The sequence below is a fragment of the Bos indicus genome, chromosome 15 (assembly GCF_029378745.1).
Source record: "Bos indicus isolate NIAB-ARS_2022 breed Sahiwal x Tharparkar chromosome 15, NIAB-ARS_B.indTharparkar_mat_pri_1.0, whole genome shotgun sequence".
Taxonomy (NCBI): Eukaryota; Metazoa; Chordata; class Mammalia; order Artiodactyla; family Bovidae; genus Bos; species Bos indicus.
The window spans coordinates 77624760-77636731 of record NC_091774.1 but is presented as its reverse complement, the minus strand read 5'-3'; the positions used below and the strand labels follow the sequence as shown (position 1 = coordinate 77636731).

General features: G+C 56.2%; 2 protein-coding genes across 6 annotated transcripts in view; one reads left to right on the top strand and one right to left on the bottom strand.

Annotated features, from left to right (window-relative positions):
* The first annotated feature begins 131 nt into the window (after positions 1 to 131).
* ACP2 (acid phosphatase 2, lysosomal) lies at positions 132 to 11161 on the top strand. 3 transcript variants are annotated; one of them, XM_019974999.2, is made up of 11 exons: positions 132 to 293; positions 866 to 961; positions 1284 to 1370; positions 2239 to 2418; positions 2528 to 2626; positions 2705 to 2794; positions 3239 to 3368; positions 4157 to 4239; positions 4357 to 4463; positions 4588 to 4763; positions 6499 to 11161. In XM_019974999.2, exons 1-11 carry the CDS (start codon positions 180 to 182, stop codon positions 6630 to 6632), a joined length of 1296 nt encoding a protein of 431 aa, XP_019830558.2. In that variant the 5' UTR covers positions 132 to 179; the 3' UTR covers positions 6633 to 11161. The 3 variants fall into 3 exon arrangements, with proteins under 3 accessions (XP_019830558.2, XP_019830559.2, XP_019830557.2); XM_019975000.2 differs by having other exon boundaries at positions 133 to 293; positions 2266 to 2418; positions 3236 to 3368; XM_019974998.2 differs by having other exon boundaries at positions 133 to 293; positions 3236 to 3368.
* Positions 7505 to 11972, bottom strand: part of DDB2 (damage specific DNA binding protein 2) — a 35958-nt gene continuing 31490 nt past the window's right edge. Inside the window, exons 5-10 of one of the 3 annotated variants that reach the window (XM_019974997.2) lie at positions 10942 to 11041; positions 10673 to 10850; positions 10225 to 10367; positions 8362 to 8526; positions 8177 to 8222; positions 7505 to 7883 (exon numbers count right to left, since the gene is read on the bottom strand). In XM_019974997.2, coding sequence (XP_019830556.1) covers positions 7834 to 7883; positions 8177 to 8222; positions 8362 to 8526; positions 10225 to 10367; positions 10673 to 10850; positions 10942 to 11041 — 682 coding nt within the window. In that variant the 3' untranslated portion in view covers positions 7505 to 7833. Of the gene's footprint in view, positions 8527 to 10224; positions 10368 to 10672; positions 10851 to 10941; positions 11042 to 11972 lie in introns of all 3 variants that reach the window. The other 2 variants (XM_019974995.2, XM_070804180.1) reach the window with 2 other exon arrangements.

The window sequence follows — 11972 nt, the reverse complement described above, 5'->3', positions numbered from 1 at the left end:
CGCGAACCTCCTACAGGAATTCCCTCCGGGATTCCTCCTCCCACCATCCCTGCCCCGCGCCTTTACCAAGATGGCGGCGAGCGGACTTCCGGCGTGTGTTCTTAAGGGTGCGTCCGGGTGGCTGCTGCAAGTGTCACCCAGAGGGTTCCAGCCTCTGTGCTGCATAGACTACAGCGGTGATGGCGGGCAGGCGGTTTGGCTGGAGCCGGGCAGCTCTTCTCCAGCTCATTCTTGGTGTGAACCTGATGGTGATGCCACGCACCCAGGCCCGGACTCTGCGTTTCGTTACTTTGGTAATGAGAGATGGGGTCGCCAAGGGCTGGCCAGTGCTAGGTGGGCACCGGCCTGCTGGTGGAGGGAGGGGCGGGGCTTTGCTGGGGTCTGGGGTCTGGAGTAGTGGGGAGACGACTGGCCTGCGGGGTTGGGGGCCAGGGTTCGCAGTTTTTGTGACGCCCTGGGGTATTTAGGGTGGGGGGCAGGGTGCACGGAGTTCTGTATTAGAGGATAGATAGGTGAGTCTGCCTTGGGACTGGGATGTAGTTCAATGATTAATAAGAGATTCACTTCTAAAGCAACCTTTGGTGATTTTTTTTCCCAGTTCCCCCGCCCCCACCCACCCCACACATACACCTGCATTGCTTTCATTTCTTTCCCTTTCCCTCCTGTACTTTCGGTTTTCCCAACGTCTCCAGCGGCATTGCTTAGCCAAGTTAGAGTCTCTGGAGGCTGCAAGAAGTTAGTGACTTCTAGGTTGGGGTTTTTCACAGTGGGTAGAGTTAAGGTTCTCAACATGGGGCAGGGGTTGGCTCTGTGTCCACACCAAGGAGACCCTCTGACCTCTGGGCTAACCACTTTCTTTCCTCAGCTGTACCGACATGGAGACCGCTCTCCAGTGAAAGCATATCCCAAGGACCCCCATCAGGAAGACAAATGGCCCCAGGGCTTTGGTCAGCTAACCAAGGTGGGTCAGGAGCCAGCTCTCTCTCAGGATGAGCTGTAGAACCGGTGACCTCTGGAGCAGGCTGCAGAACTCACCAAACTGCTTTTCCCCATGTGCATGCTAACTTTGGCCACATTTCTTCAGCTTACTTTCATCCGTGCCCAGATTAAAATGAGCACACACAATGCATGCACAATCAACCCCTTAATAAACGACTTGTGGGATCAGATTAACCCACTCCTGCTTCCAACCACAAGGTGGAAAGCAGCCGTGGCTAAGCCCTATTGTTCTCATGAGCCATCCCCCTCCCCCTGGGCCTCTTAACCCTTGGGTTTGCCCACAGGAGGGGATGCTGCAGCACTGGGAGCTGGGCCAGGCTCTGCGACAGCGCTACCATGGCTTCCTCAACACCTCTTACCACCGACAAGAGGTAAGGCTGGGAACTCTAGAGGGAGCGGGGATCGGCTGTTCTCACTCTCTGCCCTCAGGGAGACTACCAGTGACCCAGGCACTGTGGCCTTCCTCCATGTATCTCTGGTTACAGCTGCAGGACGAGACGTCCACGGGCTGTCTGGAGCAAAACTCTGGAGGCTGAGTTGCCCCTGCTTGGCTTGGGAAGAAGCCAAACTGTTCAAGCATCCAAGCCCAGACTTAAGGGCCTCGCAGAGTAGTTTCTGACTCTGTGAAGTAACTCAGGCTTTCCTTCCAAGTACTGTTTCGGGCCAGGCACTGTGCTGGCACTGTGTGTAACAGTGTGTCAGCCAGATCCAATCTTTATCTCTCATGTTACTGTTTCCTTGAGGGCCGGCCCTATCCTGATTTTGCCCTTTCTCACTTCTTCCTCTCTTTTCACAAGTAGTTATCTCTGTTCCTCATCTTATTTCCTCTCCTACTCTCTAAGCCAGTTATTAAGGGTGGGGAGGGGGGCATTGTGTGTGTGTGTGTGTGTGTGTGTGTGTGTGTGTGTGTGTGATTAAAGACAGTTTCTGCCCCCAGGACCCGGGCCTCGATAAGGGAGACAGGTGTTGTAATAAACCAGGCAGGCCGGCAGACCCGAGAGCCTTGTTGAGTAAGCACTTCGGACTGGGAGTGGCATTTGACCTATAGCCATTCCTGCAGGAATTCTTTGCAGATGGCGGGGATAGCAACCCTACCAGTCTAGGCTGGAAGAGGGGTGGGGAAGGCCAGAGAAGGGGAGAGGGGCAGATGCATGGTGGATTTACAATTTGCTGGGTGAACAGCAAGAACTGGGGCTCCACTGCGAGGCCAGAGCTGCCCCCACCCCCCAACTCCCACAGGTGGGACTGGTGTTGTCATCTCTGCAGGTTTATGTGCGAAGCACAGACTTTGACCGGACGCTTATGAGTGCGGAGGCCAACCTGGCTGGACTCTTCCCGCCCGACGGGATCCAGCGCTTTAACCCAAACATCTCTTGGCAGCCTATCCCCGTCCACACTGTGCCCGTTGCCGAGGACAGGGTAAGCCTGGCCCGCCCTTCCCTCGAGGCGACGGTAGGAACGACTCTGGCCGTTGGCCTGCTGATCCCTGACTCCTTCTCTGCCTCTGCTTACCCACTCTGGCCTGCAGCTGCTGAAGTTCCCCTTGGGCCCATGCCCCCGCTTTGAACAGCTGCAGAATGAGACCCGGCGGATGCCCGAGTATCAGAACGAGAGTGTTCAGAATGCAGTGAGTGGGGCTGAAGTGGAGGGCACCACCCCGACCTTCAGCCCCGGGCAGGACTGACCCCCTGATCGTGTTTCATAGCAATTCCTGGATATGGTGGCCAATGAGACGGGGCTCACGGACCTGTCCCTGGAGACTGTCTGGAATGTCTACGACACGCTATTCTGCGAGGTGAGCCGGCTCAGGTCTTCTCTCACAGCTTGGCAGGCCTGCATGGCTAGGCCAAGTAAAACACTGTGCCTGGATGCCATGCCCCTGGGGTGGTCCAGGCAAGCCACCTCTTGTGAAACAGAAGAATTTCCCTCATGGGTGAGAAAGAACCTCAGAGTGGGAAACAAGTTTGTTGATGGTCAGCAGTTCCCACTTCTCCCCACCCAGAGCTCTCGTGGTATCCGACTCCATTCTGCTGAGTCACACTTTTGGGGCCCGAGCCTCCTTTCCTGTTCCCTGCCTCCTCAACACCCTCCACCACGTCTCCCGGTTCCAGACCCTCTGCCTCTCCTCTGCCTCCCCTCACACACACGCAGGCACCATCCCAGCGGGGAAGAGAGCTGCTCCCGGGAGAGGCTCTGGCCGGGGCCGGGGAGCTAACCTGCCCGCTGCCGCACACAGCAGACACACGGGCTGCCCCTGCCGCCCTGGGCCTCGCCCCAAACCATGCAGCGTCTGAGCCGGCTGAAGGACTTCAGCTTCCGCTTCCTCTTCGGGATCTACAAGCAGGCAGAGAAGGCCCGGCTGCAGGGGGGTAAGTGACAAGACCAGCATGTCACTCCCCTGAAAGAACCCAACAGCGTTAGAAACCTTCTGCAGGGGGGTTTCTCACACGCTCACTTCTCTACCTGAAGAGTTCTCCGCTCTTTGAGGACCAGTGAACCCTAGTTATCCCGTCAGTCATCAAAGCCTCCCCAGTCCCCCAGGTGCTTAGCACGTCTGTCACTAGTACCAGTGACCACAGGCTGGTGTGCATCTTGTGTGTGTGTGTGTGCGTGTGTGTGTCCATTCATATTCTTAGTTTCACCCATATCAGGAAACCCTCTGTCCCCTCAAGTAACTTCCCACCTCCCCCAAAGGACCACCAGGGGCCATTCTGAAAGAAGGCCAAGAGTAATACACAGGCCACACGCTGATCTGAGCGCTCAAGGGAATGCCAGCTGCCAGACCTTCCCAGCATCTCGGTTCTCCGAGTTTGCCCCTGACAGAGTGCCCCTGGCCTGGTGCCGCCGTCTGATGCTCCCTGAAGCAGCCTTAGGTTTACGTTTGTTCCCAACTGGAGTAATCATTCAAACACAGGCAGGGCCTCATTGCCCCTTTATGAATAAATGGGCAGGTTTCTGCGTCTGTGTTGAAATAGGGGTATCTTGTTTTATCTTGCTTCCTTCTGTAAATTTGAAAGTTTTTAAGTGGGATTCCTCTGACGTGTCCTCTCTGCTGGGATCAGACCCAGGGCTGGCAGAGGGTGAGAGGCCCTCAGGTAGGTCGGTCGGAAGACGGTGAAGACCGCAGCCGCTGATACGGGGGGACTCTCTCCCTCAGGCGTCCTGCTGGCTCAGATACGGAAGAACCTGACGCTGATGGCAACCACCTCCCAGCTCCCTAAGCTGCTGGTCTACTCTGCGGTGAGCTCCCACGGCCCTCAGGGGGCTCAGGGCACGCGGAAGCTGGGTTCCTCCTCTCTTCGGTATCTGGGGTTGGCGGGGGGGAGCGGTGCTGATGGGAAGCCCTTCCTCTTATAGCACGACACCACGCTGGTGGCTCTGCACATGGCGTTGGGCGTCTACAACGGCGAGCAGGCCCCCTATGCGTCCTGCCACATGTTTGAGTTGTACCAGGAGGACAGTGGGTGAGTGGAGCGCGCAGTCTGCCCTCGGGAGGGGCGCCCAAGTGGAGGGCGGGGCTGTGGGCAGCCTGAGGGGACGCTGTTAGCCTGGGGAGCCACTGCCCTCGTGCTTCCCACCCACCCGCAGGAATTTCTCGGTGGAGATGTACTTCCGGAATGAGAGTCACAGGGCCCCGTGGCCCCTGACCCTGCCCGGCTGCTCTCACCGCTGCCCGCTGCAGGACTTCCTCCGCCTCACAGAGCCGGTCGTGCCCAAGGATTGGCTGCAGGAGTGCCAGCTGGCAGGCGGGCCCGCAGACACAGGTGAGTTGCCGTCTGCCTCTGTGCTGGCCGAGGCCCAGAACGGCTCCTGGTTCCTACCCAGAGGTCTCCAGAGCACTTCCAATCCTGGTGCGGGTTCCCAGACAGTCTCCTTCCCACCCTGAGACGCACTCCTCACCCTCAGGCAATGCCCTTCTTACAGCGTGAGGAAAGCCTTGCAGCTGGGAGGGAGAGGACCATCTCATCCTTCCCCCACCTGGTGTCCTGGCCCTCTCCTTGGCGTGAGCCCCCGCTGGGGGCCCGCGTTTCCACTTACACCCTGGGTTCGTTTCCTCTGACCTCCACGTGGGCCCCAGTGCTCGGTGTCGCCGCTCTGCCAGATCAGTCCCGTTGCAGAGCCTAACAGAGACTCCTTTGGCCCACCTCCTTCTCCGGTGCCACTCCCGTTCTCCCCCTTTCGGATGGGATCCTTCAAAGAGTTGCCTAGACTCTGCTGTCACCTCCTTGCCGCTCATTCTCAGACTCACACTGGACAGTCTTCCGTCACCTGCCACTCCACAGAAGTCACTGTTGTTAAGGACCAGTGACCTCCTCTAGCCCCAAAGCCAGCTAACCAGTTCTTCAGTCAGCTCCTCTCACCTGTCAGCGGCGTTATGGAGTCGGTCACTCCTTCTTTGACCACTTTCTTGCTTTCTCTGGTTTCCTTCCTCCTCCCCGCAGGCAGCTTTCTTTACTGGCTTCTCCTCCCCACTAACCAGCAGATGGCCCCGGGCTCATCAGCCTGGCTCTTTCCCCACTGATGCCCTCTACTCAAGTGAGCTTACCCAGCCCTATGGCCTCATGTTACGATTTCCATGCTAAGTTCTTTTTATGCCTCGTGACCTCTTTCTCTCTGAGCCGCAGGTTTGCACATCCAGCTGTGGACTCGAGGTCTCTATGTGGATGTCAGCTAAGCCATCTCACAGTGGAGGTCTAAGCCCACATGCTCTCCCTGAAGGCTTCCCCGCCTTAGTTAGTGCAGCCTCAGCCACGCAGGTGCACAGCATGTCCCGAGGTGCCATTCCGAGTGCCCTCTCCTCAGACCCCCACCTCCAACCACCAGCATATCCTGCCAGTCCAGTCTTTAAAATCCGTGCTCTGGCTCAGTCTACCATCATCTCTTGCCAGAAGTACTGAAAAGCTTCCTAACGTTCTTTCTGATTTTGTTCTTGGCCGTACCAGTCTGTCAGCACAGCAGAGTTAAATTTTTTAAAAACATGAATCGGTTCACATCACTACCCTTCTCAGAACTGTCCAAGGGCTTCCCGTCATCTGGAATAAAACCCACATTCTCTACGGTGGCCTTCAGGCCCTGCTCGGTCTGCTCCGGTGATACTGACTCTCTTTCCTAGACCATGTCGAGCTAAGTCCCTCTTGCATTTGCTTCCACCTCCCCCCACCCCCGCCCACTGGCCTGAGGACACTCTTCTCTCAGATCTTCTGTGTGTCTGACTGACTCCAAGGCTCAGGTCAGTGTGTTGCTTTCTTGGTGACACCTTGCCTGTGACCTGCCTGGCTTTGGTTCTCTCGACGGCATCTGCCACTAACCTGTCCTTTCTGTCATTTGCCTGTCATGGCATCTCCTCTCCTAGAAGGGAAAAGCCACACAGGACACTGTGTCTTGGCCACCTGTGGTCTCCCCGTTGTAGGAATGGCACCTGGCATGTGGTAGGCGCCCAAACATTTGCTGAACGAACACTGACATGACCTTTCTCTCCTCCCCTGGCGCTGTGCTTAGAGGTGATCGTGGCCTTGGCCGTCTGCGGCTCCATCCTCTTCCTCCTCATAGTGCTGCTCCTCACCGTCCTCTTCCGGGTGCAGGCCCAGCCTCCTGGCTACCGCCACGTCCCAGATGGGGAGGACCACGCCTGACAACCACTCAGCCCCCTTCCCTCTGCCTCCTAGGGGAGGTGGGCTGGGCCCTTGCTCCTGACTGTTGCTGCTCCCCAGCCCATGGACAGGAGACCCTGGGTTGGGCCTCCCTCTGATCACCGCACCTAGATGAACAAGTGAGGCTCAGCTTGGCCCGAGGCACCTGTCACCCGGCATCCACGTGCCCGACGTTAACCAAGTACTGTGTCGGACACTGGCTTCCTCCAAACAGGATTTGCCTCCTCCGTGCTCCCTTCTAAGGACGTGAAATGTAGACAAGTGCTCCGGTTTCACTCAGGACCTCGGAGAAAAAGACTGAAGGAGACGGGGCTTGATCTGCTTTGCCTCTCCATCAAACCCTGCTCTGTCTTCCAACCCAGAGTCTTTGGCAGATGGCCCCAAGGACACGGTCTTGCCTCTCACCTCTCAGTGCTTATTTTAGCGGGAAGAACGGCCCAACACTGGGGGCACAAACACTGCCCGCCAGGGAGCCAGGTCACCCAGGAGCCAGCCAGTGGTTTGTCCAGCTGACGCCACCGTTAACTCCAGTGAGACATGATGCTTTCAGCATCTTTGTCACCCCTCTCCTTGAGCCGTTGGAAGGAGGTTTGTGCTTGGGAGGGAGTCGGGGATGGCGGAGAGGGGACGGTGAGTTGTGGTACAGAATCCTGAAACCACTGTCCCCACCCTTAGTGGGGCTGGGATCCCTAGGTTGTGAGCTGAACAGCTCTAGACTGGCCCAGAATAGGACTGAGACAGCTTCCAGAGAATGAAGGTTTGGGACTCCCAGTGCTGGTTCTATGCCTTTTCTTCATTCTGGGGAGCTGAGAAGCCCTTTGACCAGATCGGAGCTGGAAGATCCACTCAGAAGGTCAGCTGGGTATGTTTTATTGGCCATGTGAATAGCGAGCACAGATCAAAAACCACTACCTGAGCACTGAGTGTCAGAGAGGAGAAAGGAGAGAAGCTCGGCTCCAGGCCACGTACAGCAGAGGCCCTTGGCACAGCAAGTCTGCCAACTCTGGAGTTCCTGGAGCTCAGCCCACGCACGTGTCCGGTCCCCATGTCACGGTCCCAGTGCCCCAGCTCCAACGCTGGGACTCTGATACCTCGGCCCTTTAACATGAAGCCGCCTCTCGTCAAAGAACTTGTCCTCGTGGGGCTCCAAGCCCCTGCTTCGCCCCCGCTTCATTAACGTCTCTCATTTCTGAGTCCCAGCATCCTCCGGGCTCCAAACGAGAATGTGATAACCTAGGAGGAGTGAGACCAGAGGCACCTTCCATCATCAGCCTCTGAGAACTTGGAGCTGGCGTGGGGAACCTAGCACTTGGTCAGGAGACACCAGGAATCCGGGCAGCAGCCAGGCATTGCTGTGGCCAAGACTCAGCGAGAAGGACGGCCCTCGGTCCAAAGAGACCGTGGGCTCCTGGTTGCCATCTTCACTGACTATATCCTGGGGGTGGCTGGAGCAATGCTAAGCTGGGGTGAGCCTGCACTGAACCTTGGGGAGTAGGCTGGGCTTGACCGGCCTCATGTACACTCACCCATCACGGAGGCCAGCGTGTCCCCCATGGGATTGAATTCATTGAGCTGCAGAGACAAGGGGATGAGCATGAGGAGGGAGTGGAGGTAGCAGAAGAAGGGCATGTGAGGAGTAATTGGTCATTTTTGATCCATGAGGTTCAATCCCTGCCTCCTCCCATTTATTATTTGAGGGCCCAGGCCTCACCGACATGATACCAGAAGATTCTGGGTCATACAGCTGATACATGATCTTTCCTGAGCTTCCATCAAACACATCGATCGTCCTTAATTCATGGGGGGAACAACTTTTGAAATTAGGATCTGGGTATCGGCCCACGACAATGAGGTTGTACCGAGGATGCCAGCTTGCCTAGGAGATGGAGAGGCAGGTCACAGGAGTAAATGCAGAACAGCATTGAGAGGGACAGCAGAAGTACCTTTGCCACTGACAACAACGGTTAATACAACTGCCAGCAATTTAACAACAGAGGTAAGACCTACATGAAACAAGAATGGTTTTGAAGTGCACGTGCATCTACCATCGAAAATGTAAAATCCCCAGCTGACCTTCCTGTGATCCTCAGGACACATGCAGGCCTTCTCTCTGCATTTTCTGACACTGCACCAGCTGATAAGTATTTTAACATCAGCGCGACCCGAGCGAAAGCGATGGTATAGTTGCTCAGCCGTGTCCGACTCTTTGTGACCCGTGGACTGTAGCCCGCCAGGCTCCTCTGTCCGTGGGATTCTCCAGGCAGGAACACTGGAGTGGGTTGCCATTCCCTTCTCCAGGGGGTCTTCCCGACCCAGGGATCTGCATTGCAAATTAGACCTCGGTTCTGAGCTCATCCCACAGCTCTCCCTCCAACATCAGGGAGTTGAGTAGAAAATGGCAAGTGGCTGAAACGGGGGAGGACCTCTCTGTTCCCAGATCACCCCACTCAAAACAAACTGAGCAGCTACTGGGATGACAGAACTGGATGGGATTTTTCCAAGAAAGCTTTTCAAGGAAGTTCTGAAGGGGACAAGACACGGTTAGCAGGAAGAAAGAGGTGCTACAGGCAATGGCTTGGAAATAAGTCACAGGTCACACCTGGGATGCTGTCAGTTGGTCTGGCTGATTGATACCAAGAGGGAGATAAGGAAGAAAGGGTCAACGGGAACACCAACCGCTGAAGGGCTGACATTACAGACAGCTTGGATTAGATGTGAGGTACGTTACGCTACGCTAAGTTGCTCAGTCGTATCCAACTCTTTGTGACCCTATGTGACCCTGTAGCCCACCAGGCTCCTCTGTCCATGGGATTCTCCAGGCAAGAATACTGGAGTGGGCTGCCATTTCCTACTCTAGGGTTGAGGTACGACGTGGGGGCCATTCTCATACCAAATCATTATTTCCTGAGTACTTCCTAGGCGCCAAGCATGTTGCCACATGCTTTAAGTACTTGGGTTCAAACTCACAACCACCACCTGTCAGTCAGATACTATTATTCCCTCTTTATAGATGAGGACATTGGGATCCCTACTGCGAGTGATTTGCTGAAGGAGTCTAACCTGGGGGGCGGGGGAATGGGCTCTGCCCACCTGAACTGTGCTCTCCTGACTACACAAGTGCAGGCATGAGCTCCGGAAGTCCGAAGAGGGACTGTGGTTCTAGAAAAGAGTATAACCTGGGCAGCAGGAGGACTGGCAGAGTTCAGACTGGCAGCGGCGGGGGGGACGGGGGGCAGCAGGCATGGAGGACTTGAAGGTTGGAAGCCTTGGGGGTTAAGGCTAGAGAAGCCATAAATGGCTTGGCTAACTAATCCAAGTTAGCTCGTGGGTCAGCTGCACACACAGGTCACCAAAACTGAGGGCAGAACAGAGGGTCAGGATCTCAGAAAATGCCTGGGCTGCGTGGAAAGAACTCAGGAAAATCCACTTATCAAAGAGACATGACGAAGACTCAGCAAAACGGGCTCACAGAGCTGGACCAAAGGTGCAGAGTGAGCCACGGTGAGAAGAGGGCTGGGGCTGGGGCTGCGGCTGCGGCTGCCCTGTCCAGCGCCGCCTCCCCACCATCACTTACCTTGATGGGTGTCAGGTGCTGGAAGTGGCGGTGAGGATGTGGGATCAGGCTTGGCGGGCAGTCCCACTGGCAAGCAGAGTAAACCCGGATCTCACTTTTCTGGTCAGTAGTCAGGAGCTGGGCTCCATCGGGACTGAAGTGAGCTGGCAAAGCGAAAAGCCCCTGAGCTCAAGGGACCCCAGGTGGGCCCTATCCTGGCCCGCAGGGGCACCTCCCTCCCACTGCTTCCTAGAGACAGGTGGCAGGGCCGTGATCTGGGCCGTGAACAAACACCCAAGAGGCTCAGCGGCTGGGAGGGCGGCTAGAGACAGGAGGGCTCGGGACCTCGGCCTGGCCAACGCTGTGCGGGGTTAAGGCCTGGCTGAGTGGCTTCTACGCTTTGCGGGAAAGGCCCTGAAACGGCGGGTCGGCGGGGTCTGCAGGAAGGCCGAGGTCTGGTATATCACACCTGCGTTGACAGGATGCCTGTGCGGCAGCGAGTGGAGGAAGCTGGATTTCCCTCTAACCTGGCGCAGGTCCCAGATTTTCACCGTTTGATCTACGGAGGCTGTGGCCAGGAGCCAGTCACAGCACGGGTTCAGGGCCACATGGGTCACCTTCTTTTTGTGCATTCTCAGATTCCAAAGCTGCGGACAAGAGCTCGGTTCAGGCTGGGGTGCAGAACCGAGGCTGGGGGTTGGGAAGGGAAAGTGAGGGCCTGGGCTCGCGAGAACGCACCTCCCTGCCATCCATGTTCAGCAGGATCACGTGCCCCACATTGTCTCCCGTGACCACCACTCGGCTTTTGACAGATACGTCCAAGCTGCAGAACCAGACGCTGGAGGGAGAGATTGTGCTGTAAGACTCTTAGGGACAGAGGCAAGTTGCATTTATTCACTGTTGCAGCTCATGTCTCACACACAGCAGACAGTCAATAAATATCCGTTGAGTGAGTGAATATCTTGTCATGGACTCCCAGTGAGGAGCACTCAAGACTCGTCCACCATTCCGACAAAGGGTATGGGGGTGGTGGGGCTCAGAAACTTGTCCAGTTACTTCTAGGCTCAGGATCCTCATGTGCTAAGAGTCCCTGAAGCAGCCAAACCCAGAGCCGTAAGGCGAGTCCTCAAGTCCGGGCCTGCCCCCTGGAGCCCTGAGGAAGACTTAGCTGTTGTTTTCTCTCTCCACTCTCCACCCTCTGGGTCAAAGGAGAGGACACTCCACACAGGGACTGCCCAACTCTTCCTCACTGCTGGCTGGAAAGGAACTCCTGCCCCCTTCTGAGCACTTAGGGGAAAAACCACACCAACTTGGAACTACCTGCTGTTTCTGTCCCTCAGACCACTTGATATGAAGGGACGGGTCAGGGTGGGGGGAACGTCAGGGATCCTGATACCCAGTCGGGAGAGCCCAGATTCACATTTTCCCCTCAAATCTCTGCTACCCTGCTTTCTGCATCCCTTGTAAACATCTTGCAGGAGGAGGGCTCCTTGTAGAAGAGTAAGGTCGCCTGTCACCTGTCCCGTTGCTCCTGTATTTCTTACCCCTGTGTGGCAGCCCAGTGCTAGGTAGAACCCCGCACCCTCACACACTTGGGCAGAGTCATATCTCTGACTGAAAACCAAAGTGACAAGCATTTTGTAATTTCTCTAGCCACATGCTCTTGGGGAGTCCAAAGTGCTTTGTGGACATGATTCTATCCATTTCGGCTTCCATCAAGGAGCTGGCCAGGTCATTACACCCCAGTGAAAGCAGGGAATGGAGTCTTA

Excerpts from the sequence above, each read along its gene's own strand:
- ACP2 (XM_019974998.2), top strand. The coding sequence starts at position 180 with ATGGCGGGCAGGCGGTTTGGCTGGAGCCGGGCAGCTCTTCTCCAGCTC. Across the intron at positions 2,627-2,704 it reads ACGAGAGTGTTCAGAATGCA|CAATTCCTGGATATGGTGGC; the intron begins GTGAGTGGGGCT and ends CGTGTTTCATAG. Across the intron at positions 4,464-4,587 it reads TTGTACCAGGAGGACAGTGG|GAATTTCTCGGTGGAGATGT; the intron begins GTGAGTGGAGCG and ends ACCCACCCGCAG.